We start from the raw sequence: 27,269 nt of genomic DNA on the forward strand, positions 1-27,269 counted from the left end.
AATTTAAAACTAAACACTGAGATTATGGACATCTTAAAACTCACACGATGGTAACTGCAGGCTGAGGAGGGCTGGCTGTCTTCCCCTGTCATCATCCCCATCTCTGCTTTCACCTCCAAAACCTCCTGCTGCTATATAGGACCTTAACTCTGGTTTTGCTGTGGATTCCATTTTCTACAGCTGCCACACAAACAGCAAATAAAATTCATTGTATTTTTGCCCCACTAAGCAGCTCTGTCTTCTGGCACATCCAGATGCCTGGCTTGAAAAGAGTGAACAAGGAAAACAATGTTTTCTTGAGCAGACATTCCAAAAAGGGCCTAACAGAGGCGTCTGAAGACGCTGCTGGGAGAGACACCCCTCCAACAGCTGTGTGTGTCCTGTGGCAACCATTCCTTGACCAGCCACACGGGTTCACTGGTTTACAAATATTCAGACAATTAGTCTGGCATGTCGTGTCAATTTTGAAAGAAGGATTTTCGTTTGTGTTTATCATAACACTGAGCTTTATGCTGAAGGACAGCTTAGACGTTTTAAAATTTATGAATTTGTAAATCCATGTACACGACCAGTTAAAGTTTATCACCGCACCAGGGATGAACTATCTTTGGCTAAAAATGTTAGAGGTCATTCGTATCTAGGCTGTTCACGCAATGTAGGACATCAACGCTGATACCCAATATTGAAAGGGAAGCATATTTCCAGATAAAAGTTACAGTTACCCATGACCAAGTGGAATCCCCTGCGGGAACACCAGAAGCAACCAAGCCTGCACCTCAGGCAACACCTGGAGTTTTGCTGAAAGCCACCTGGACATGAAAAGAACGTCCCAAACAAACCTGGCCAAGTGGATGGGAAGCAAAGGGTGAAGCGTGCAGCTCAGTGCAGCACCCAACCTTACAACCTTGCAAGTCAGGCCACACTCCACAAGGAAAATGCAGGCCCTGAATTTTAAAAAGAATTCAATTAGCATCCCCAGCATTTCCATAATCAACAGCTGAATGCTAATTAAGAGCACAGCAGCCAGCAGCAATGGAATCCCAGCGCAATAAGCAACAGCAAGCACAGCAAATGCTACCTGCAGCTCACGTGCATAAATCAGCAGAATTAATAACTACCCGAGCATGGAAGGGTGACTTAATCTGTTTCGATTAGGTGCAGTTCAGCCTGGGGCCTTTGTGGTATATTTAAATGTGTTCATCATGTTTAATTAAAAACCTAATAATCTAGAGTTTCTTTTACTTTTTCTTTTCTTTTTTTAACAAGTTCTGATCAGTATTTTTCTCCTCTTTCTCTTCCTAAGTCCTACTCATTTAAATGGCTCCCTGATACGGAACAATATTTTTAGCATAACGTAAGTGAAACTGGTTAACTGTCAGTACAACTCCCAAACGCAGTAGCCAGCCATGCACTTTGGTTCCATCCAACTGACCTAGCATTTCTTTGAAACTGCCTCTCTGATCTGACCCAGTTTATTTAGCCTGAGAGACTGCCTTGAGCTAGCTACCAAGGAGTTTCTCACTCATTCCACTAAAGCAGAGCTCAACTGTCACTTTCTGGCCTAGAATTTGACAGAAATTGGCCCAAATCTGGTATCCATTCCCCAAGATTTAAAGTATGTCAGCCCCCAAAGAAACTTCAGTAAGAAATACCATATCTATAGGGGCACGCACCTGGGTGGCTCAGTTGGTTAAGCGTCCAATTTTGGCTCAGGTCATGATCTCACAGCTCCTAGGTTTGAGCCCCATGTCAGGCTCTGTGCTGACAGCTCGGAGCCTGGAGCCTGCTTCAGATTCTGTGTCTCCCTGTCTCTCTGTCCCTCCCCTGCTCACGCTCTGTCGCTCAAAAATAAATAAACATTTAAAAAAATAATAACATATAAAAAAGAAACACCGTACCAATAGATACACAAGCGGTCAAAGGAATCACTGAGAGAAAATGTAAAATGAAAAGCCTCTCACTGTGTAATTTTGAGGCCTAAAATCTCAACAATTAGTTAATATCTGAAAGACCTAGGACGAAGAAATTGGGTGGTGTTATCACAAAGAATATGGGAAATTTTTTCCAAAGGTAAAACTTTTAAGGTCAGCTTTGAGCGCATGTAAAAGTTTTTCTCTGATGCATAATTATTAACTATTACAAGTTTTAAAATGTTAGAGTGAAGGTAATCTTTTTTTTATATATTTTTTTATACTTACTTTTTTTTTAATATTTAAAAAAAATTTTTTTTTTAACGTTTTTTTTTTAATTTATTTTTGAGACAGAGAGAGACAGAGCATGAACAGGGGAGGGTGAGAGAGAGAGAGGGAGACACAGAATCTGAAACAGGCTCCAGGCTCTGAGCTATCAGCACAGAGCCCGATGCGGGGCTCGAACTCACGGACTGAGAGATCATGACCTGAGCCGAAGTCGGACGCTTAACCGACTGAACCACCCAGGCGCCCCAAAATATTTTTTTAATATATTTTTTTTAATATTTACTTTTTTAAATATTTACTTTTGAGAGAGAGACAGAGTGCAAGTGGGAGAGAGGCAGGAGAGAGGGAGACACAGAATCCAAAGCAGGCTCCAGGCTCCGAGCTGTCAGCACAGAGCTCAACGCAGGGCTCAAACTTTCGAACCTCAAGATCATGACCTGAGCTGAAGCACCAGAACGATCTTAATTAAAGAATCTTGGGTGGCTCAGTGGGTTTAGTGTCTGACTTTGGCTCAGGTCATGATCTTGCAGTTCGTGGGATTGAGCCTCATGTCGGGCTCTCAGCTGTCAGGGCGGAGCCTGCTTCAGATTCTTTGTCCACCCCTGCCCCCCACCCCCGTCCCTCCCCGGAAGATGTGCGCGCTCTCTCTCTCTCTCTCTCTCAAAAATAAACATTAAAAAAAAATTTTTTTTAAATCTTTATTCACTTTTGAGAGACGGAGCATGAGTGGAGGAAGGGCACAGAGAGAGGAGAGACACAGAATCCCAAGCAGGCTCCAGGCTCTGAGCTGTCAGCACAGAGCCCGATGTGGGGCTCGAACCCACGAACCGTGAGATCATGACCTGAGCCGAAGTCAGACGCTTACTGACTGAGCCACCCAGGTGGTGTCCCAAAAATAAACATTTTTTAAAAATTAAAAAAAAAAAATCTTTACAAACAATAATCTTGAATAAAGAGTTGTTAATATTCTTCAAGCCCCTCTTAGAGACATTAGTCTCTACCAGACCCCATCAGTTAAGTCCCTGCTCTTAAGTTTATGAACTAGGAGGGCAATCAACTCAGAAGTAAAGCCTGTGAGGAGGAGCGGAGGAAGGGGCAGGAAACAGCCAGGGGCAGGTTGCTAACAAACGCTGCAAACTGGGGAAACAGCTCAGAAGAGGGCGTGATCACAGCGGGCTGGGCCCGGGAACTGCCCTGAACCTCAAAGAGCGGAGAAAAGCGGTGAGGGTGTGCACTGGCGACACGGGGAGAGATCTGTCTGATCAGGGAGCAGCGCACCCGCAGGAGCCAGGATGCACGGGGGCCGCGTGTTCCCAGCCCGGCCAGGGGTTCGCACTGTCAGGTGCTCATTCCACCAACCCTTGCACACAGGAGTGTCCAGTTCATATAAATGCAAAGGAAAACAACTTCATTGACTCTGCTGCAGTTAGATCAAACGGATATACTGGAGGCAATGACGCTTAAAAATAACTAAAATGTCAGGGCGCCTGGGTGGTTCAGTCAGATGAGCGTCTGGCTCTGGATTTCGGCTCAGGTCACGATCTCACTGATTGTGGGTTTGAGCCCCACGTTGGGGCTCTGTGATGACAGCGTGGAGCCTGCTTGGGATTCTCTCTCCCCATCTCTCTCTGCCCCTTCCCCTCCAAAATAAATAAACTAAAAAATAACTAAGACGTCCAGGTACGCAGAAAACTCGGAGGGGAAAAGAAGAGAGGTAAGCCCACGTACTTACTTTAGTTGGGACACGCTTTGCTTACTACTCCTGTTGAGTGCTGGGGTGGGAGATGAGGGGACTTCAGGGAAGAGGCCACACACACAGAGGGCGATGCTCTCGCAGCCAAACCCAGGCCAAGGCAGGGGCTCACTAGTGATGGTGCCTCGCTGCCATGTCAAGCTGGTCCAAGATTTGAGAGGCTCCCTTCAGCCTATCAATTATTCAATCCCTCTTTCCCATTCACTTTTGAGGTTTTAGAAAATGAAGCTTAACTTCCTATAAATAAGGGGACGGCCATTTGATCTCTGAGTTCTGCAAGGGCCAGAGGCCTGCCAACGTATTTCTCAAAACCTACACCGAAACAAGAAGCAAACATGATAGAAATGAGCCCAATGACAAGGACTTATGCAGTTACGGATCATTATCATGTCCGCCTAGAGTCGTGCTTCACTTTTTAAAATAAAGCCGAGCGTTTTCTGATGTGTAAGACTCCCCTTTCCCTCCCACCGGCTGCCGACAGCAGGGACACGGTTCACATTGTGCCCAAGAGAAGCGAGTGCAGCAGGAGAAGGAAAGCAGCTTTCTTTTAAGTGGGAGTCTTTAGGGGCGCCTGGGTGGCGCAGTCAGTTAAGCGTCCGACTTCAGCCAGGTCACGATCTCGCGGTCCGTGAGTTCGAGCCCCGCATCGGGCTCTGGGCTGATGGCTCAGAGCCTGGAGCCTGTTTCCGATTCTGTGTCTCCCTCTCTCTCTGCCCCTCCCCCGTTCATGCTCTGTCTCTCTCTGTCCCAAAAATAAATAAAAACGTGGAAAAAAAAAAATTAAGTGGGAGTCTTTAAATTCCAGAGCGAATGAGAGGTCTGGGAGACAGGAAGGGAGAGTGCCTGGCCGCCCGGCCGCCGAGGAGCCCCGGGGCGTCAGCGCAAAGGAAGGAACAAGAAGGGCATCGGGGCACGTGGGCGCTGATGGGGTCTCCAGGTTGGTGGCATTTCACACATTCCTTCCATCCTTTCACCTCCTCACATCTTTCTGGCACCAAGACTTCCTGAGGAACTTTAAAATTTCATCAGTCACAAGTCGGATCTCCTTGTCACAGAAATGGGTCCACAGTGAAAACCACATCCACGGGACTTTACAAAACAAACGAATGTGACGTGTGTACTCTGCCAGTGTCTGAACAGGAACAGATGTTTAAGATGCCCCCAACTCTTTACTGATTGTGTAAAGGTTTTAAACTTTTAATTTCTAAACAGCAGCACCAACCTCATCATGCGTCTGATAAGCTGCAAGTGTTAACGGGCTATGAAAAAGCTCTCTCCCGACCAAGCCTTCAGGGGCCACTTCAGTCCGCCCCTGCTACCTCCTCGTCTCCTACTTTGCCCCCGACTGCCCAACCCCCACTTGGCCTTTCCTCGAGCAATCGCCTTGGCTCTTGCTCCAATGTGCCCCCAGGGTCTCGCCATTTCCCACCGGCACTGCCACCATGCTGTTTGCTCACCGGTCTCGGGCCCGGATGCTGGCAATTGCCCCGGAAGCCCACCTGCGACTCAGTGGCCAGAGGGCGCCCGCCAGCAGATGATGGTACCCTCTGCTCAGAATCTGCCCACGCAGAGCGAAGAGCGAGGCACCGACCGTGGGTCCGCAGGCCGCGCCCGATCCCCGCAGACACATGCCTGCCTCCGTCCTGAACGCGCCCGGGGCCCGGAGTTCTCTCTCCCGGCCACGCTTTCACCGTAGGGCCCCGATCCAAAAGGCTCACCTCTGCTCAAATGGTTCTTACCAGGCCTTTCCTCAGCCCCTTCTGCCACACAGCCCCTCACCCAGCTTACTCCCCATCCTCCTTGCCTACTCCGTCTTCCCCAGCACGTGTGTGTACCGCCACTTAACAAATATTGATTTACAGACGGTCTCTCCTCTGAAAACAAACACAAGCCTCGTGAGGAGGGACCTTTGTTCTTGATACGGCTCCTAGCACAGCACCCGGCACACAAGTACTCGATAAATATTGCCGAAATCAACAAAAGAGCGAGATCAGGAAAGCACCAAGAGCTTCTAAGCACGCTTTCTTAGCAGATTTAGAACACAGGCGAGGAACTTAAAATCGACAGGTCTACCAGTGACAGCCGCCATCTTCGTTTCTTTCAACCTAAAGGGCAAACGTCAAGCTGTAACATGCAAACACGAGACCGTATCTGCAAGAGCACAAGCAGTCTGTAAGTCTCTGACAGCAACACCTTCCAGAAGTCACAAGATGGGGGTGTCGCTCCACGGGAACTCAGTCGGCTGGGACAGGAGTCCGTGGGTTTTCAATCTGTGTTTGTGGGCACCTATCTTATCTCCCTACCTTCTTTGCTGAGCCACGATGACAGGACGAATATGTAAGATCCACTATATTTATATAATCGGGTCTGTGCTACCTGCTCTTGACTAACGTCCTTCAGCAGGTTAGGGATCCTGCTGGCCCTCCAAATAAAAACAAGGCAACAGCCCCGCTCTAGGTTACGCAGCAAATGGTTTTAACGCTTACGTCTTAAGGGGCATGTGGGCGGCTCAGTCGGTTGAACGTCTGACTCGGCTCAGGTCGTGATCTCACGGTTCGTGAGTTTGAGCCCCGAGTCAGGCTCTGTGCCGACAGCGCCGAGCCGGCTTCAGATCCTCTGTCCTCCTTTCTCTGCCCCTCCCCTGCTCACGCTTTCTCTCTCAAAAATAAAAAATAAGCATTAAAAAATGCTTATGTCTTAAAATAGGCATCAAACGCTGACTTGCTGAAACCAGCCAACCAACCCTACAGATTCTTCTGTCTTTCCATGAAACCGGAGAACATCCTTCCCACAGAGCTTCCTAAAAAGCAAGTCTTTCTGTGCAACTTTCAGGTTTAAAGTCTCCCTCCTTTGACTGCTGGGTACCACGGACAGTCCCCGGAGGAGCAGGGAGGTCACGCACTGAGAAGCAGACACCCCGGTGACCCAGACCGCAGGGCCAGTCCCGTCCGAGCTCACCACTTCGTCCTCGGTCCAGCACTTCTCGATCAGCTTGGGCACGGGCTTCTTGACCAGGCGCTGCAGGGCTTTGCCAGCGTCATAACCACTTTCGTGTAGCTAAAACAACAACAACAACAACAACAACAATTTTAGTCAGATAAGTGTGCCAAATAGCAGATCTGGAAGCAAATCAATGAAAGAGAAGCCCTGTGTTTGTCCTGACAGAAGAATCATGGAACGGGCATGCTCGTCAGCACAATTCACATCCCCCCACCCCAGGTCCAGCTGTTCGGGGAAAGGGAGGCAGGCAAGGCAGAGAACATTTTCGCAAGAACAGGAACAACGTTAAGAACACTAACATTTACTGAACATCCGACCTGGCACAGAGGTAAACACATTCCTCGTGCTCGTTATTTTTTTTAATCCTATATTTTTTTAATTCTCTCATTTAAGCTTATGGGGCAGGAAGTATAGTCACCTCATTTTATGGATAAGGAAACTGAGGCATAGAAAGGTCAAGTGTAAAGGTGCTCACCACACTAAACCAGTAGGCGGTAAAGCCAAGACTCCGACCAGGCAACATGATTCCCACTCACTCTCGTCCCCTTCTCCCCAGAGCAGGTCAAAGACCTACCGCATTATGTTATCTCCTGGTAGCATTTCTGAAGTCTTGCTACTGTAGTCATTTCACTAAAAAAATCTGAAGTACCTAAACTATACGAGCTTTGTAATGAAACTCTGTAACAGTATACTAACTGCTCAGTACACACGAATGAAGAGACTGGTTTATCTACACATTCCTCTTAGGACCAGACTTCTCTCTCACCAAAGGTGATCAACTTTTCCCACTCCACATCCTTTCCAACCCCAGGCAGTGCCTGACACCGCTCCCCCTCTCTATCTTGCAAAGACACTCCTTTCCTAGTTCACGTGACCCCAGTCCTCTTCCACTTGCAGACAATGAAGGAGCAGGTAGAAGGATCCTCTTGCTTAACCTCCCACCTCCCACCTCCCACCTCCCACCTGTGGCTGTCACTTCAGAATTCCCACTGGAAATCTGACTTTCCTTTATATATCTAGTTCCCTGGCACAAGAATCCGTTTTGGCTAGGGGTGCCTGGGTGGCTCAGTCGGTTGAGCATCTGACTTCGGCCCAGGTAACGATCCCACGCTCCGTAGGTTCCAGTCCCAGTGTCATGAATATGAATATGAATGCTAGATATTAACTTTTATACCTTCGTAACATTCATCATTAGACTTTAAAAAATAAAATAGTATACTATACTGTAAATACCATACTAAATAAGTCCTAAAATAAAATACCATAATTTGGAAATGTTTGAAAACTGTCCAGGGTCGCCTGGGTGACTCAGTCAGTTAAGAGTACAACCCTTGAGGGGCGCCTGGGTGGCGCAGTCGGTTAAGCGTCCGACTTCAGCCAGGTCACGATCTCGCGGTCCGTGAGTTCGAGCCCCGCGTCAGGCTCTGGGCTGACGGCTCAGAGCCTGGAGCCTGTTTCCGATTCTGTGTCTCCCTCTCTCTCTGCCCCTCCCCCGTTCATACTCTGTCTCTCTCTGTCCCAAAAATAAAATAAACGTTGAAAAAAAAAAAAAAATTAAAAAAAAAAAAAAAAAGAAAAAAAAAGAGTACAACCCTTGATTTCGGCTCAGGTCATGATGCCAGAGTCATGGGATCAAGCCCCGCCTCGGGCTCTATGCTGAAAGCATGATTCTCTCTCTCCCCCCTCTCTCTGCCCCTCCCCTGCTTCCACTCACACTACACATGCTCGTTCTGTCTCAAAATAAACTTAAAACAAAAAAAACCCGTCTAATCTAGACTTCTTTCAGAAATATAAAAAGATGAAAACAAAGTTAGGTTTTCAAATTTTGCCCAATATCTAGAACAAGCAGATACCTGTCAAGCTGTATAATATAACAAGAATCTAGAATATGAGGTTAACAACATGGATCAGAACTGAATAAAAGAAAAAAATTGCAGGCCTATTTAATTCTTTAAAAAGCACATATTTTAGTGATAATCTGAAGTCAATTCAAGTTGATCAGGTCATAAATTCTTAATAAAAAGCTTATGGGAGACTAACAACATTTCTTCAGAGGTAATTATATACATATATCTGGGGTAATTGTAAAGAGACAAAAGACCGTGGACTCTGGAGCTAGACAATCAGATTCAAACACTAGGTCTGTTACTTACTAAGTATGTGAACTCAGACGAGCTACTCATCTTCTCTGGGCCTTAATTTTGTCATCTTTAAAAATGAGTAGAGGGGCACCTGGGTAGCTCAGTCAGTTGAGCGTCCGACTTCAGATCAGTTCATGATCTCACAGTCTGTGGGTTTGAGCCCCGCGTCGGGCTCTGTGCTGACTGCTTGCCCAGAGCCTGGAGCCTGCCTCGGATTCTGTGTCTCCTTCTCTCTCTGCCCCTCCCCCGCTCGTGCTCTGTCTCACTCTGTTTCTCAAAAATAGATAAATGCAAAAACAAATTTTTTTTTTTTTTTTAAATAAAAATGAGTAGGACAGGGGCGTCTGGGTGGCTCAGTCAGTTAAGTGTCCAGCTCTTGATTTTTGGCTCAGGTCATGATCTCACAGTTGTGAGATCGAGCCCCACATCGGGCTCCACGATGATGGCACGGAGCCTGCTTGGGATTCTCTCTCTCTCTCTCTCTGCCCCTCCTCCCGCCCTCACGTGCACACTCGGGCATTCTTGCTCTCTCAAAATAAATTAAAAATAAAAATAAACTTTAAAAAATGGTAGAGTGAGAACTTCTACCTCTTAGGGGATTATGAGGTTAGCATTAGAAAAAAGCATGAAAATTGTCCAGAACTGTACCTAGCACGTAATATACTAAACGAGTATTAGCAATTCATTTTTAAAAGGAAAGAGAAAAAAAATAAAGGAAGGAGCCTCTACTCAATTTTCATCAATTTTCTAGATTAGACAGTAGCCTTTCCAGAGAGAGAAAAAAACTGTTAAACTATAAACAAAACCACTTATGTTTCACATAATTATTCATGTTCATAATTTCGGAAGTTTGACTAAAACTCTGGTACAGTACACAGGAAAAATGAAGAAGAATTTTAAATCTTCTGTGGCTGATGGGAGAACGTAAGGCCTGTTCCAAAAGCGAGTGGCTGAAGGAGCAGAGCCAATGAAACGTCATCAGCCCTCCCTGTGCCATTCCTGCCTCTCGGGGAACTGAGGACGGCTCTGAACGAGACTCGGAAGACAGGTTCCAAATGCCTCGCCGAACTTCTGGTGGTCTGGTCTGTCGGACAGGCTGGCCAGTGCGTGTGCGGCGCCCTCCGAGAGATCCCCGCCTGGCGGCTGACGTCCCCGAAGCGCAGGCCGGCGCTCGCACCCCTGCACGAATCTGCACTGGGCACCGCGCTCTCCGTGGCTTGGGCCATACCCTGGGCTTCCTGCTGCTACTCTGCTCTCTAAATACTGGCCAATGCCTTCCTTTCGTCCCGTCCACCGTCTGCCTGTCGTCTTAAGATATCCCCGTTCCTGACCTTTCCGTGGAAGGAATCCAATAAATATTTAGTGTCTACCCCTCTCCTCCTCTAGAAAGACATATTCAAAAAGTCAGAACTATGGGATTATTCACCAACAGTGATGAAATATTTACTGAACAAACGAAGTTCGGGCATTACTGCGCCGTCCTCAATATGCATAAAGGCTGGGACACAGGCTGGGTCCGGGGGGGGGGGGGGGGGGCCTCTGCCTTCCCTCTTCCTAGGGAACCAAAACAAACCTCTCTACACACTCACCTTCTTCTGAATGTTACTAACATTTATTTCTACTTTCTAGGAATTCTAAGAACACTCTGAGTTTTCATTTCTTTATGGAAATACTTTAATGATACTTCATTAAAGATGTACTTTTAGCATACAAAAAGTCGTTATGGCCCACACAGCTTCACAAAAGTGAAGATTACATTTTGAGCCCTTGGGGAAAATTACTGTTGTTGAGGATACCCTTCGTTCCTTCCACAGGTATTTGCAGAGTGCTAAACTGCCAGGGAGAGATATAGCTCGTGAAGAACAAAGAGAACGGTCATCAGGAAAGTAAGACCGAGAAGGGTCTGTAACAGTCACTGCAGAACGTGTCTATCTAAATCTCACATTCAAAATCTAGGGTCCCAAAAGGCTGGGGACTACCTTCTTTAGTCCATGTATCAAGCAACAAGTAAGGCCTTCTAAAAGGGGGTTTGTTTTCTAGATGATCACGAAGATTTCCTTTCTTTGGGTTGGAGACAAAATAATGTTTGAGGAAGAGCTTAACTGGATATTTCCACTGTATTCCTTATGTAAATTAGAATTAAGTCTACCAAAATACTGGCTATCTTAAATCTCTAAAATTGTCATTAACAACATTCCCCTCTAATATAGTGTCGAGCTCTAACAGATTAAAGTAATTTCATCTTGAGGAAAACATGATGTGGGTTTCAAATTTTAAACCCCTGATCACAGCCATACACACACATTCATATAGTCAGGAGATGCAGTACAGGCTTCCCAATATCGCTAAGGTAAAAGGTCCTTTAATGTGAATAAAATTTTCTTCCATTTCTCCAGAGAAGACTGTTCAAAGAAATTGCAACGAAGACAGGGGGAGAACCCCTCAAACGTCTTACAGCTTCACTTTGTAGCCTTGGAAAAGCAATTCAAGCAAGGTAAGTAAACCTTCTGTCCATTCTGCAACCAAGCAGGGCTGGTAAGATCTGGGATTAAATGCGATTTTAATGTAGAGTACAGTGAGCTGTACCATTTTAGAGCAGATGGGAAAAGACCACTGCAAAATGCAGGGACCAAGAAAAAGCATCGTTACTCAACCAGCTTCCAATGTTTACAAGCTACTGGGGAGAGAAGCATTTAGATCTTACACCATCCCCATCACCCCGCCAGCCACTAAAGCAGGATGTCATTCAGCAGAAACCACTGTTTTCAAATCCATCATCACAAGGGGTGTGTGTGTGTGTGTGTGTGTGTGTGTGCGCGTGCCCCGCACGTAATCCAATGATCAAGGAGGCATAGACTTGTAAATCTGCTGCTTCCGCATCACTGAACTGCAAGTCTGCACTTCTACACGAGTAAAATCAGTCTTTCCCTAAACCACAGGTCGATACCTGGGGAATCTGATAACAAGACGGTGGTTCCTCAACGCGCTAGCCTTTCAAGTCACTCCGTCCCGGAAAGATCCCGGCCTGGTTGTTTTCCTGCGCTTTGCTCTTTGTTCCCCGGGCCTGGCTGCACAGAACCCTCGGGCCGCGTTCCTTCCTCGGCCTTTGGTCCGTTCACTGTGAAACGGCCAACAGGACCCTCCCGCACCGGGGGTCCACCTCGTCTTCCAGGCCTCCCGGCGGCCGCGGGGCCCGGGGGGACGGCCCCGCCTCGGAGGCAGGCTGCGGGCACCACGTTCTCTCTGCACCCCCGTCCCGTCAACAAGGGCCAACTAAGCGGCTCCCAGGGCCACCGCCGCGCTAGCGAGGACCCGCACGAGCGAGCCAGCCGAGCGGACGCGGCAGGAGCTGTGGCGCTAAAAACGAGAGCAGCTTGAGGAACACGCTCCCGGTCTGGTTCCACCGTGGCAAACGGAACCGCCACACCGAACCCGCAGAGCCAAAGCCACCGCGCCACACGCAAGCGCATTTAGCCAGTTGCGTGAAAAGCTCTCCGCGACCTCAGGCGCCCGGCAGCCCCTCCTGTGGAAACCGCCCCAGAGTCCGTGCCTTCTGTCAACACCTAGCGAACCCAGCGCGGGATCTGAGGCAGGAGACGGACTCTTGTCAGCAGTTGTGTCACAAACCGGCCGAGCTGAGGTTTTCGACCGTCAAACGGGCCTAACACCACTGTCCCTCAGCCGCGTCCAAAGACAATGGAAGGTACTAAATGAGATACAACGTGACAAGATACGTGAAATGTCCAAAAGCTACGCGCCGTGTAGCGGTGTCATCACCACAGGAGACATTTCAGGTCCACGTCTCTCACCTAAGACTACCGGGCACATACAAGTTCAGTAGATCATCTATCGTGCAGCGCTGGGGCCCACGCACCCTCGATGGCCAGCTGCGGCTTCTGACCTCTCCGGGATCAGCAGGAAGAAAGGATCGTGCCGCGAGAAGAAAAACACATTTCTGCATAATTGCCCAAGTTAAATCTGCAACTCTCGCTCTGCCTGACAAATCACTCCCTGCTTATTACTTTCTATAATTTAATATATATAAGTGCTTTACTGGCAAGCTTCTCGAAAGAATAAATAATACTTAATGACTGCCTACAGTTTAATTAACTCATGATTGAACTTCTCATGGATTGCTATAAACATTAAATTATATCCTTCCTCAAAGCTGCCATGGATGGAGATCTTGTTTCAAGCTTTAACTCTCCTGCCTAAACAATTTTGAATTTGCAGCACATCTGTATATTGCACAGAGAGGTGAGAGAATCAACCTGAATGCCTGGTTATAGAGTATGTTATTTTATAGGGCAAAAACGAGGTCTTAACTTAAGTAAGACTGAAAATGCGCACATGTCCAAACACCTCATTTACATTACAGCAATCATTAAGCATCTCTGGACCCCAGGCAGTCTTATTCGCACAAACTCTGTGTATTTACAAGGCTTCAAGTTTCTGCTGTGGCTTCTCATCTTAGCTGCCGTTTTCTGTCTGCGTGATGTTGCAAATAAATTTTCCTTTTGGCACGGCTCAGCTGTCAGGCACCCCTGTTCTATAATGAACCCATGAATTACATCTCCCTGCTCTGACATCTCCAGTCTCACACATCAAAATATTGTTCTTCGATTGTAATTTATAACTTAATTTAAATGTCCCTTTTGCTATGACCTTTTTAGATCAAATGGCCTCACATCTGGCAGTTTCTCCTACCCCAAAGCATCCTTTTGCAATTATAGCCATTATAATAACTGCAGAAAAAGCCTTAGACTGCATTCATGCTAAATATTAAATAATTGCAGTCCATTAAGAACAGTATTAGGTTTAAAAGTCTTTTGCTCTGTGAAATGTTTATTTGCAAGAAAGTGCCAAAATAGCTTAGAAAGGAGAAAAAGTGGGATTTGGAAGAGATCTTAAAATTCTCCGTGTAGTTCTAATTATTTCAACCATTAACGTAAATGAGAAAGATCTCAAAGAAGTCAAAGACAAAACTTTAAAAAATCTGTCTCCTAATCCATGATTTACAGATGTCCGTACACTTTCAGTCATACCACCATCACCAATGAGCCAGTCAGGCTCAAAATACGTATGTGTGCGCACGAAAAAACTATAACTGAAACTACAGGCACGCTATTCACTTTTGTTTGGCCACTGTCACTCCAAATAATGCTATTTGATCACTAGAAAGGCTGAATTTGTCTGAACGTTCTTGCGGGGGCACATTTTAAAGACTGCGGCAAAGATGCAGAACGTAGCTGCTTGAAGCAGGGCTGAGGGGCAGTCTGGGGAGTTTTCAGGGGGAAAACACAGTCACTGCACCAACCCTCCCCGTGACAGTCCGTGCGTTAACTACAAGGTTCCAGAACCCGCACCAGCCCCTGGGGCCGGTGGGGGGGGGGCGGGGGGGGGGAAGTCGCTGGGTGCCGCGTGTGTGTTGCAAAGTCTGGGACCTTTCGGACTCCGCCACTCTTCACGCCACCACGTGTGGCAAGAGTACTAACAACGAGGAAGCAAAACTGGGAGGTCTGCTCTCTTGCTCCAGGCCACTTCCACGGCAGAGAGCGAGGACTCTAACATAAACCCACGTCCAGGAGGAGCTGGGAGACCCGGGCCCGCGCCCGCGGCTATCCTGGGGCAGTTCAGGCCTGGCGGGCTCCGGACCCCTCCAGCCGCAAGGACACAGCCAGCACACGGCCCGTCTGCACGTGGGGGCAGGCGGGGTGGCCGGAGGGAGGGAACCAGCAACTCAGAGAGGAGGACATGCACCCACATGAAGAAAATGATGAGATGAGCTCTCCTCAAAACACACAAGGTGCCAGTGGACACTCACGGGGGTGACATTTACCATTTTGAAAAACCAAGATGACTTCATACAGCAGGTTTTGAAAATCAATGATCAGTGCAGTATGATTGATAACCTTGCCCATCATCAACGAAGAGCAACAACCAAACTGAACACGTTCTAGGAACCAACAAAAATAGGCAGCAACATGTCCAGGTAACATCTCACAACTGTATTTCCCATGGCTGATGCAACACCGCCATATTTCTGATTCATAATTACTTCCCACATAATATTGTGTCTAGAAATTAGGGGGTCTCTATCTCCTGGCCATGGTGTCTGGGAAGGTATTCAAAACCCACGGAACAGGAGCCTCAACCAGCAAGCTGATTAGAAGGGAGGCATCAAATGCCGGCACCAGCTGAGATCAGTAAACTCTCTTAAAAACACCGAACAAACCAAACTCTAAATGTCTTGGCTATTTCTGACCACCTAGCTATTTTGAGGCTCTCATCTGACATCATCTTCATAAACACCTGGAAAGAAGAATCCATGGAGGGCCTGAGACCAACGATGAGGGTTTGGGAGGTCGGCAGAGACGAAGCCGCAACAGGAAGGGGTTCCCCGCTCTGGCGCACTCAAACGCCAGCTCTGCCACTAGCTGTGTGGTCGCAGGCAAGTCCATTATCTCTCTAAACCACCGCTTTCTCCGCTGCAGAAAGGCAGAATACAGCGCCTATTCCGGACAATGTTTAGGATGAAAAGATAGACGGCAATCGCCGAGCAGGATTCCTGGAGCACAGGAAATATTCCATCAAGGACAGCGGACTAAAAAGGGACAGGGCTGCACGACAGTCACAGGGAAGCAGCACTAAGGAAAGTGGACGAGCTTAAAAAGACCACACGAAGGAAGTTTTTTCTGCAATACTTACAACACAGGATAAAATGTGGGCTTGAGAATGGAAACCGAGGACTTGGTGACTTGTGGGGAACCGAGCAAACATCTGAGTCTGGGAACCAGGCAACTGAGGGGAGAGTTAGCAACTGTGCCAGGAGGAGCAGGTGGCCTAGGCAAGGGGTCTGGGGTTACCCCTCTGCACAGCATCGCAGCCCCCAGCTTCCTCACCGGCAGTGGAGGGGCCGAACGAGGTCATTTTTGGGACCTCAAACTCGTTTGTTTTCTTTTAGAGAAAGAGAGAGAGAGAGAGCATGCAAGTGGGGGAAAGGGTCAGAGGAAAAGAGAGAATCGGGAGCAGACTCCATGCTTCGTGCAGAGCCCGAGGCGAGCCTCGATACCCGAGGCCCTGAGATCATGACCTAAGCCAAAATCAAGAGTTGGATACCCACCTGACAGAGCCACCCAGGTTCCCCGTGGAACTCCAAAGTTTTTAACATTCCTTCTCTTTACAGAGGTTTCTTTTAAGGTGAAATACTAAAGGATGCTATTTTTGAATACATAAATGGGGGGCGCCGGGGTGGCTCCGTCGGCTGAGCATGCGACTTTGGTTCAGGTCATGACCTCGCGGTTCGTGAGTTCGACCCCATGTCGGGCTCTGTGCTGACAGCTCGGAGCCTGGAGCCTGTTTCAGATTCTGTGTCTCCCTCTCTCTCTGCCCCTCCCCCGCTCATGCTGTCTCTCTCTCTCTCAAAAATAAACATTAAAAAATTTTTTGAAGATGTAAACGGTAATATTTTAATACATTCAGTTAGAGAAATAGTAAAATAAACAATACGGCCACTGAACTCTGCCAGCCTGCCCAGGCCAGACCCTGAACAGCAAGCTGCCGCGGAAGCTTCTCTTACACCCACTGGTTAGTGTCTACATTTTCAGGTTTCTGTGGAAACTGGAGTAGTTTATGCCACAGGTTTTTAAATAAAATTATGGATAGTTAATCATCTATATAGCTAGCATATATATAAAACCTCACTTCCTAGAAACAAAATCTTCCCTCCTGCTCTTTGGGTGAGAGTCCAGGCAAAGGACGCAGAGACAAGGCAAGCTGTCGTAGATCTAAGCCAGAAGCCATGTGCTCCTGAGGGGAGCGGACTCCTGAGGACTCAGCAAACCAATCAATCCCTTAAGGATAAGACGCGGCTCAAAGACACAGAATGAGTACACCTCTGGCCACAAACAGGAAAATTACTGGCAGACGCATCACCCTAGACTGTGTATGCTGCTTTTCTGAATGAGAATTATTTGTCAATTTGGAAAGACCTACGTCTGATCCCAAGTGGAAATTAAAACCCTTTTCCATTTCCTTAGCATCCTCCCAGCCTTGAATACAGAAAAATGGTATGTAAGGCTCTAAACTAGAGGCTGACAGAAAAGAAACCAGTTCTATCCTTCTCATGGAGATGTACACACTAGTGAACCTATTCATAAATGCTAAATTAAACTAGAAAATATATGTGAAAGGTCAGCTGTGAGTCAATTTTAACCAGATTCCTTCAGAAAGTTAACTTAAGAAAATAAATAAAAACAAAAACCTCAAGACCAGGGAGGGGCGCCTGACTGGCTCAGTCAGTAGAACATAAGACTCTTGATCCCAGGGGTTTGAGTTCAAATCCCACATTGGGCACAGAGATTACTTAAAACCAAAACCAAAACCAAAACTAATTCCTCAAGAGCAGCTGCATAAACATTAAGAGAGAAACACTTACAGAAATTGCCTTAAATCCCACTAAGTCGAGTTTAGGTGCAGGAATGACTGCCCCCAATTCATGGGGCTTGGCGACCTTAACCTCGGTGACTTCTGACGAGTAATTTTAACATTTGTGCAAAAGAACAGTACACTTCTTTTTGGTCACGATAATAAGGTCATGGGACAAGGAAAATGAAAGGGGCATACACGGAAGCGTGTGTGACTCCAGAGTCAGGAACGCTTCCGAGTAACCGTTCTTTTATCTGGAAACCGTAGCCAAGGACAGAGCTGGTGACTCAGAAAGAAGCAAAACGGGGTCTGGGCCACCATGGCAGCACTCCTGAGGAATGGCCCTGGAGAACCAACAAGGACCTGATTCTGGGCCTTAGAAACTCTGAAACTTTTTTTTCTGAAATTCTGCTTTTCCCATCAAAGGGTCTTAAGAGAACGAAGAAGACTATATGATATCAAAGCAGCAGAGGCAGAAGCCAGCCTGACTGTGAAGACGCCAAAACTTGCAAAGTATTATGCAAACCAAAAGCCACAAACTCTAACAGTTGCACACAATCTTGAGCGCTGGTCGCATAATGACGACTCAGGGGTAAAGGCAAGTAAAGGCAGACTTGATTTAAGAACACGTGAAAATCGATACCTCATTTCCGAAATGGAAAAAAAAAGGAGAAAACTGAGGAGTCAACCTTCCTAAAAACGCTTGGATGACAGGCACTCCCGAGTCCCGGGGTGAGCAGGAATATACATCTCAGCACCTACAGCGCGCGGGGAGAACGCAGGCCAACCGGCAGGCAGGGCGGCTCGAAGGGCAAGGGCGGGCAGCCCGGTGAGTCACCTCAGAAGCCCGGCACGCGACCGGCTGCGGGGGGACGTCAGCCTCCTGGACGAGAGAGCTGGCCTGGACGCCGCGGTCTGTCAGAGTCCGGCAGGGCCAGGCTCAGAGCAGGGCTGCGGGGTTAGGCTAGAAACCGGAAAAGAAGGCAGAGACTTCAAAGAGCGGTCGCTTCAAGGGCAACCGTCTCAGAGATGGAGCCCGCCGGCACCACGGGACCTTGCCCCGGAGGGCTCCCCAGGGGCCCGGCCAGGTAGCTCTGAGCTACAGCCAAGGAAGAAATACTCAGCAAGTCACTGGTCGGAATAAATCGGCTAATACAGTAGTTATACATGACGATTCTATCGCCTAGATAATTACGTTCTTTGTAAAAGGAAAGCCAGATACATCGCACTATATACCCTACAAATACTGTACTATTTTAAAAATCAAATGTCCTCAGAGGTACAGAAACATCACAGTCGCTACCAGAAATATTTTATACTCTCAGTATCAAAACAAAAATAAACTGTCACAAATATGTACTGTAATTTATTTTACTGACACCTTATATAATAATAAAACTCAACTGTGCAAGGCTGAAAAATGACCACCAGAAGATATGGATACCAAATCTTTGGAACAGATGAGACCTTATTTGGAAAAAGGGTCTTTGCAGATAGGATTAAGTTAATGATTTTGAGATGAGGAAATAATTCTAGATTATCCAAGTGGGATCTATGTCCAATGACAAGCATCCTTATAAAAGAGACGCAGTGGGGCACCTGCATGGCTCAGTCGGTTAAACGTCGGACTCTTGATTTTGGCTCAGGTCATGATCTCACCATTTGTGAGTTTGAGCCCCACATGAGGCTCCTCACTGATAGCAGGGAGCCTGCTTGGGATTTCTCTCTCCCTCTCTCTCTTTGCCCCTCCCCGGCTTGTGCTCTCTCTCTCTCTCAAAAAATAAACATTTAAAGTAACGAATGAATGAATGAATGAATGAATGAATGAATGAATTAGAGGCCGTGGAAAAACACAGAAAAGAGAAGATGTGGACCTGCAGAGGGGAGGTAACGTGAAGACAAGCAGAGAAGTATGTGGCCCCAAACCAAGGCCTGCCCGCAGCCATGGGAAGCCAGAAAAGGAAGGAACAATCCTCCCGAGGAGCCAGAGGGAGCGTGGCCTGGCCGACACTCTGGTTTCATACTTCTGGCCTCCAGAACTGGGAGAGGACGCATTTCTGTTGTGTTAAGCCAGCAAGTTTGTGGTAATTTGTTGTAGCAGCCACAGGAAACTAATATTCCAACTTTCAAAACTTGCGGGTAAAAAAGTGATCTAGGAGAGCTATCAAAAAAAAAATATCCCCAAGTGTATTTGAAAACTAGTGCAAGAAACATACATACTAGCACAAATATTATAAATTTTAGTATTCTATATTTTAGAACTAATGGTACATATGAGTCCTTTTAAAACTCAGGGGCCTGCTTTGTTCCAAGATTCAATGCTTCCTTAGATTATCAACATTTCTAACAAATGCCTTCCCATAAAGGCTTTGCAAAGAGCAGGAATTCAATGTTTCTTACTGAATAAATCAATCAATGAATGATTTTACTATATCTTCTTCTTAAATGTAAAAAGGCTAAAGGCTTTTATCCCAATTTGATACTTATTATGTTAATATTAATGGTTAATATAGATTTACAGATGGGTAAAATTCTGATTGATGCTGTTTTTTCAAAATACCACATAATTCTCAAAATATTTCACCAGTTTTTAGCATAGAGAACAGAAATCATCTGAGAAAGAAGTTTCTTAAATTTGTAAAGGAACTTTCTAACTTGTGCCAAACAAAAGTAAAAGCCAAGTCAATTTCTCGGTCCCTGCGAGAAAGCATAGAGATGCACGGACAGGCTACAGCATGAAGGATTTCCAACAGGCTGAAGGGCAAAGCCCCAAACTGCAGATTCACCGGACATTTCAAGAGGACTGCTGTTAAGGCACGGCCTCAGTTCCATTCTTTCTCTGAGGTTAATTATCACGTATCTAAAGCTATATGACAGGATGTGCTTACTCATCTGTAGGTGATAATCATGCTTCTATGACAGAACCATCACGAAGACTAAATTGATTCATTCCAAAAAAGCATTTTGGGGCGGCTGGGTGGCTTAGTCAGTTAAGCATCCAACTCTTGATTTCAGCTCAGGTCATGATCTCGTGGTTCCTGGGATCGAGTCCCATATCGGGCTCTGTGCTGACAGCATGGGGCCTGCTTGGGATGATTCTCTCTCTCTCTGCTCCATTCTGCTCGTGCATGCATGCGCACTCTCTCAAAATAAATGAACTTTATTTTTTTCAAGGCAGAGAGAGAGGAAGGGGCAGAGAGAGATAGAGAGGAGGACAGAGGATCGAAACTAGGCCCTGTGGTGATAGCAGGGAGCCTGATGCGGGGCTCGAACTCATGAACTGTGAGATAATAACCTGAGCCGAAGTCGGATGCTTAACCGACTGGGCTACCCAGGTGCCCCAGAATAAAGAAACTTTAAAAAAATAAAATAAAATGTTAAAAAAAAAAAAAAGCTATTCTAAAAATTAAGAGGAAAAACAAGAAAAGAGAGAAAAGAAAAGAAATGGCTAAAGAGGGGTGCCTGGGTGGCTTAGTCAGTTAAGCATCCGACTTTGGCTCAGGCTGTGATCTGGTAGTTTGTGAGTTCAAACCCTGCCTCAGACTCGTACTGACAGCTCAGAGCCTGGAGCCTGCTTTGGATTCTGTGTCTGCCTCTCTCTCTGCCCACCACCTCTCAAGAATATACAAACATTAAAAAAACAAAAAGTCACAATTTAGAAATGGCTAAAGAAACCAGAGAGTGATTCACATGCAGAAGCAAAGCAGGGTTACAGTCACAAAGAACTGCACCAGGAGCTATAGTTTTCTGGTTAAACTATCAAGTACAAGATCGCTGTTGCAGTAAGTCACGAAGGTGCCATTACTGGAGGTTAACATAAGGGGTCTTTGACCTCCCCACCCACCCCTGAGACACTTTGAGAACACTCTCTGTTGTATCTAGTAAAAGAACAGAGTGGCGCATAAAGCTCAACTTTGACTAAAGCTACAGACCATCTAAAAAGGAATAAAATCTCAAAGGATTAAATTTAAAAAGTCATCTTCATCCAAACGAGACAAAAAGAATAAATCATTGCCAAAGTGTTGTTGCTTGGAGCTTTTAAACAGAAGTCAATTTATGAAGTCCTCAGCCCAAAGGGAGCCACACTGGTACATTTCTAAACACTTAAACAACTTTCAAAACAAAAGTTCAAAATGTTTCTAATTGGTCAAAGGATAATAAGTTAAACCTCGACTTTATATATTATTATGCTGATAACCAGTTGAAAAGGCCTTGGTTACACCAGAAGACCTCCGGTGCATCTTTACTTACGCTATAATTAACAATGTAACAGGCGGTAGGCTCCAATATCCTGATATAATATAAATAAAACACTAGCAGAGGGGCTAGTCAAGGCTGATTTACATAAGGTGCTATTCTGAAATTTACTGGATTTCCATAGTAAGAAATCATACAGCATATAAAGTTTTCCCATTCCTTTTTATAACAACAAATCAAAATCTTAGAGGAAAAAAACACACCATCCTATAACCATTTACTGCTGATTAATCTGAATGGAGAACCGGTAAAAAGAATGTAAGTGAGGATGTGAGTGTAGAATGAACAGCACAAGAATCCCTGATCAGAAACTTCAGACCAGCTGTAATAACAGGGCTTCCCAGTAATGCCTTATTTGGGAGCTGGGAAATACTCAACATTCATCTAAGGCCTAAGTACTGCAAAGCTAATCCAGGGCCAGATGCTTTAGTGAAGTCCATTTATGATGAACAAACAGAAAACCTCTGAAAGAAATTGTATCGACTTAATTTTTTAGAATAAAAGAGAGAAAGATGAAAATGACCCTCAGAGTAGGCTTATCTGTACACTCCGTTATGCCAACCTCCTAGTACCAAGTTCTGGGTGATCAAATATGGTTTGGACTTGAACCTGATTTATTTATTCAGTCATTCAACAAATATTTAGTGCCTCTCTACTATGTACCAGGCATCGAGCTATGGCTCAGAAAACAAAGATGATTAATACTCAATGGTTAACAAATAACGATATTTATAGATCAGAGATAAAAAAAAACTATGAAGCTATTGGAAGCCTTTGTTGTAGGAGATGTGGGTGTGCATAAATAAATAAGCAAACAAATATATACTCTCTTGAATATGTAAAAAGCTTAATTCAAACATCTAAAAGTCATCCATATTTCAAGGAATAAAACTGTCCAGGCAGAAGTGAAATCTTTGCTGCATGATTATAAATTTTACTTATCTATAGTAAGAATATATATGTTTAGTATTAGAGAGAGAAGATAAACATAAAAATGCAAATAAATTCTAAGAAAGAGAAGTCAAAAGAATTTGAATTTTATTAGGAAATGGGAAAGATATTTAAGCCCAAAGAACGAAATCCAGTATCGATTTAGTAAAAATATGTCAGCATGGTATTTTCTAGAAAACCTTAGTCTCAAACTATAGGGTTTTGCTAGTTTCTAAGCATAAATATAAAGAGTGATTTTGATCTTGTAAAAGGCCAAATAAACGCAAGGACTTAAAGATGGCTGAATCCCATTAGAATAATACAGGCCATCTCTATGTTATATACTATTATGTTTACAAATTATATGTAAACTAACGAACACAGATGAACCTCACAGAAACTGCATATGAAGAAACACATACCTGAACAGTACACAGAAACATTTCTATGTCAGATCCTCTAGAGGAAGCACCATTGTTGTGTCATATTTTAACATGTTATTTAATATACTGTAAAATTACAAATAGAACAATTTTACATTCATAGGTGTTCACAATTTCAAATAACTAAAATATAACATATCTTTTCCGACATACATTGAGGAGTATGCCCCATCACTGAAAACACCTTCCTCTTCCAACCACAGAGGTCAACACATTTATAATATCGTCTTTCTCTACATCAATACATTTTTTTTTTACTTATGAAGTAAGATAAGAAATACATTTTTTAACAAAAGTGATACAACTGTGTGCCTAACGATTCTGCAAGGTCATCACTGTATCAAAAGTAGTAAGTCATGCAGCCATGAAAATAAGATATATTAACTACTACTGGGATTCGCCAAAAGAAGATATGCTATTAAGAATGTGTACATGTGGCTCAAGTTTTATATAACCTGATGGCAGATGGCCAACTGCCATCAGGTTATATAAATTAAAATGGACTAAACACTCCCAACAAAAGGGAGAGCTTGCCAGACTAGATTAAAAAGCAAGAAAACAGGGGCGCCTGGGTGGCTCGGTTGGTTAAGCATCTGACTTCGGCTCAGGTCACGATCTCACCATTCAGAGTTTTAGCCCCACATCAGGCTCTGTGCTGAAGGCTCAAAGCTTGGAGCCTGTTTCGGGTTCTGTGTTTCTCTCTCTCTCTCTCTCTCTCTCTCTCTCTTTCTCTCTGCCTCTCCTCTGCTTGCACTGTCTCTCTCTCAAAAGTAAATAAACTTAAAAAAAAAAAAAAAGCAAGAAACAACTAAAGAACTAAAGGAACAAGAGACGTTCTTTACCTACAAAGAAAAAGCAAGATTCCAAGTAATGAGCTGGAAGAAGATATATCACGTCAACCAGCCTAAAAAAGCTAGAGTGGTTGTATTAAAATTAAACAAGATGGAGTCAAAAACAGAAGAGTACTACTAGACACAGTGTCGCTCCAAAAAGGTAAAAGAGAAAGATAAATATTATAAATGTTCATGCGCCTAATGACACAGCTTCCAAATATGTGAAGCAAATCACAGTTGGAGACTTTAATATGACTCTCTCAGCAACTGACAATACAGCTAGAGAAAAGAATTAGTAGGACACAGAAGATGTAAGTAATAATAACCGCCACTTTAAAGAAACCCACAATTATATAACAGTGCACTCAATAACTGCTGGATATAAATTCATTACCAGTGTACATGGAACATAACATTCACCAAGATAAACCACATTCTGAGCCAAGAACAAATCTCAACAGATTTCAAAAAACTGAAATCTTACTGGGTACTCCATGATCCCAACAGAACTAAATTAAAAATCAGTATCATTCCAAGACAAAAAAGGGGGGGGGGGTGCATATAAGAGAGATCTCAAGTATCTGGTAATTAAGCAATTCAATTCTAACAATTCATGGGTAAAAGAAATTGTGAAGAATATTTTTTGGTATTTAAAAAATTATACTAAAAGAACAGCAAATCAAAATTTGTGCTAAAATGAGGTACCTAAGATCCCACTTTTGGAAGCTAGGGGGCAAATGATCAAATGAATCCAAAATGAATAGAAAAGAAATAATAAAAATAAGATTGGAGATCAAGAAGATAGAAAACAGAGAAAATCAATGAAACCAAATGTTAGCTATCTAAAATAATGTTGTCTCTATTTAGACTGATCAGGGGGAACACAAATCACCAATATTAGGAACGAAAGAAGGGTCAAAATTACAAATCCTATAGATGTTAAAAAGATAATAATTTGACATTTTTACCAACAGATTTGACAACCTGGATGATATGAACAAAAAGTTTAAAACCACAGATCAGCAGATTAGCAAAACTGACACACGAAGAAATATAAAATGTAAATAGGTCTATGCCTATTATAATTTTAAACTTTTCATACAAAAAAATTTAGTCCCATCTGGGCTTCACTGTGAAATCTATCAAATATTTAACAACAAATACACACACACACACACACACACAATCAATCCTTTACAAAGTAAGGGAGCAAGAGGAAATTTTTCCCAACTAATTTTTTGAAGTCAGTATTCCTCTGATATTAAAACTAGACAAAGATATTACAAAGAAAGAAGACTACAGTTCAAGATCCCTTATGAACACAAATGTAAAAGTTCTTAACAAAGTATTAACATATGGAAGCCAATAGTATGTAATGAGTAAGTAGGATTTATCCTAGGAATGCATACTTGCTTTAACATTTGAAATTAATCAATATAATTCACCAAATTAACAAAACACAGTGTAACAACCATATGATCATCTCATTAGATACAAGAAAGAAAAGCATCTGACAAAATTAAAGGCCCATTCATGATAAAAACAAACAAACAAACAGATATAAGGGAGAACATTTTCAACTTTGATCAAACAACCACCACCCCACACTACACTATTATTAGTGAATGACTAAATGTTTTCTCCCTAAGATGAGAAAGCAAAGATGCCCACTCTCATTATTTCTATGCAATACTGTACTAGAGGTCCAAGCAAATGCAATAAAGCACGAAAAAGAAACAAAATACATAAATCAGAAAGAAAGAGGCAAACTGTCTTTATTTGCAGATGGCATGACTATGTACACGGAGACCCTAAGAAACCAACCAGAAAGCCACTAGAAATTAACAGAACAGATACAAGGTCAGCACATTAAAACTGTATTTTTTTTTTTTCAACGTTTATTTATTTTTGGGACAGAGAGAGACAGAGCATGAACAGGGGAGGGGCAGAGAGAGAGGGAGACACAGAATCGGAAACAGGCTCCAGGCTCTGAGCCACCAGCCCAGAGCCTGACGCGGGGCTCGAACTCACGGACTGTGAGATCGTGACCTGGCTGAAGTCGGACGCTTAACCGACTGCGCCACCCAGGCGCCCCAAAACTGTATTTTTAAAAATGTTTATTTTTATTTATTTTGAGAGCATGAGCACGCACGAGTTGAGGAGGGGCAGAAAGAGAAGGAGAGAGAGAATCCCAAGCAGGTTCCCCACTGTCAGCACAAAACCAGATGCTGGACTCAAACTCACGGGCTGTGAGCTCATGGCCTGAGCCAAAACCAAGAGTCAGGTGCTTAACTGACTGAGCCACCCAGGTGTCCCTAAAATTATTTGTATTTATATTCTACCAATGAACATTTAGAAACTGAAATTAAGGGCACTTGGCAGACTCAGCTGGAGGAGCATGAGACTCTTGATCTCTGGCTCATAAGCTCGAGCCCCATGCTGGGTGGAAAGATCAATGAATCAATTGATCAATAAGAAAAAATAAAGAAATTGAAATTAAAAATCTAATCTTATTAACAATAGAATTTTCAAACAGTAATTACTTAGGAAAAAACTTAACAAAACATGTATAAGACCTGTACACTGAAAACTAAAAAATCTTACTCAAAAAAATTAATGAGACCTCTTTTAAAAATGAAGATATATGAGGCACCTGAGAGCTCAGCTGGAAAAACATGCAACTCTTGATCCCAGACTTGTGAGTTCAAGCCCCATACTGGGTGTAGAGCTTATTTAAATAAATAAAAAAATAAATAAATAAAATAAGTAAAAAATAAAAAATAAAATAAATTAAAAAAAATAAAAAATAAAAGAAAAAGTAAAATAAAATAAAATAAAAACTTTTAAAAAATGAAGATATGTATCATGTTCAGGTTTGGAAGATTCAATATTGTTAAGACGTCAATTCTTCTAAACCGATCCATAGATTCAATGCAATCACAGTGAAAATCCCATAAAACCTTTTTAAAAATAGAAACCACCAAGCTGATTCTGAAACGTATGTGGAAAGGGATGGGTGTATGGATGGCTCAGTCGGTTAAGTGTCTGACTCTTGATTTCAGCTAAGGTCATGATCTCACGATTTTTGAGTTCGAGCCCCATTATCGGGCTCTGTGCTGACAGTGCAGAGCCTACTTGGGATTCTCTCTCTCTCTCCCTCTCTCTCTGTTCCTCCCCCACTTGTGTGCTCACTCTCTCTCTCTCTCAAAATAAATAAAAACTTTAAAAAACAAAATAAAATAAAATGTAAATGGAGGGGTGCCTGAGTGGCTCAGTGGGTTAAGCAT

At 44.2% G+C, this 27,269-nt stretch overlaps 1 protein-coding gene across 9 annotated transcripts in view; it reads right to left on the bottom strand.

Annotated features, from left to right (window-relative positions):
* Positions 1–27,269, bottom strand: part of RERE (arginine-glutamic acid dipeptide repeats) — a 424,545-nt gene that overhangs the window by 85,613 nt on the left and 311,663 nt on the right. For all 9 annotated transcript variants that reach the window (XM_045475552.1, XM_045475551.1, XM_045475545.1 and 6 more), the window contains one exon: positions 6,910–7,008. In XM_045475552.1, the coding sequence (XP_045331508.1) occupies positions 6,910–7,008 (99 nt within the window). The remainder of the gene's footprint in view (positions 1–6,909; positions 7,009–27,269) is intronic.

Source organism: Leopardus geoffroyi, chromosome C1 (genome assembly GCF_018350155.1).
Source record: "Leopardus geoffroyi isolate Oge1 chromosome C1, O.geoffroyi_Oge1_pat1.0, whole genome shotgun sequence".
Taxonomy (NCBI): domain Eukaryota; kingdom Metazoa; phylum Chordata; class Mammalia; order Carnivora; family Felidae; genus Leopardus; species Leopardus geoffroyi.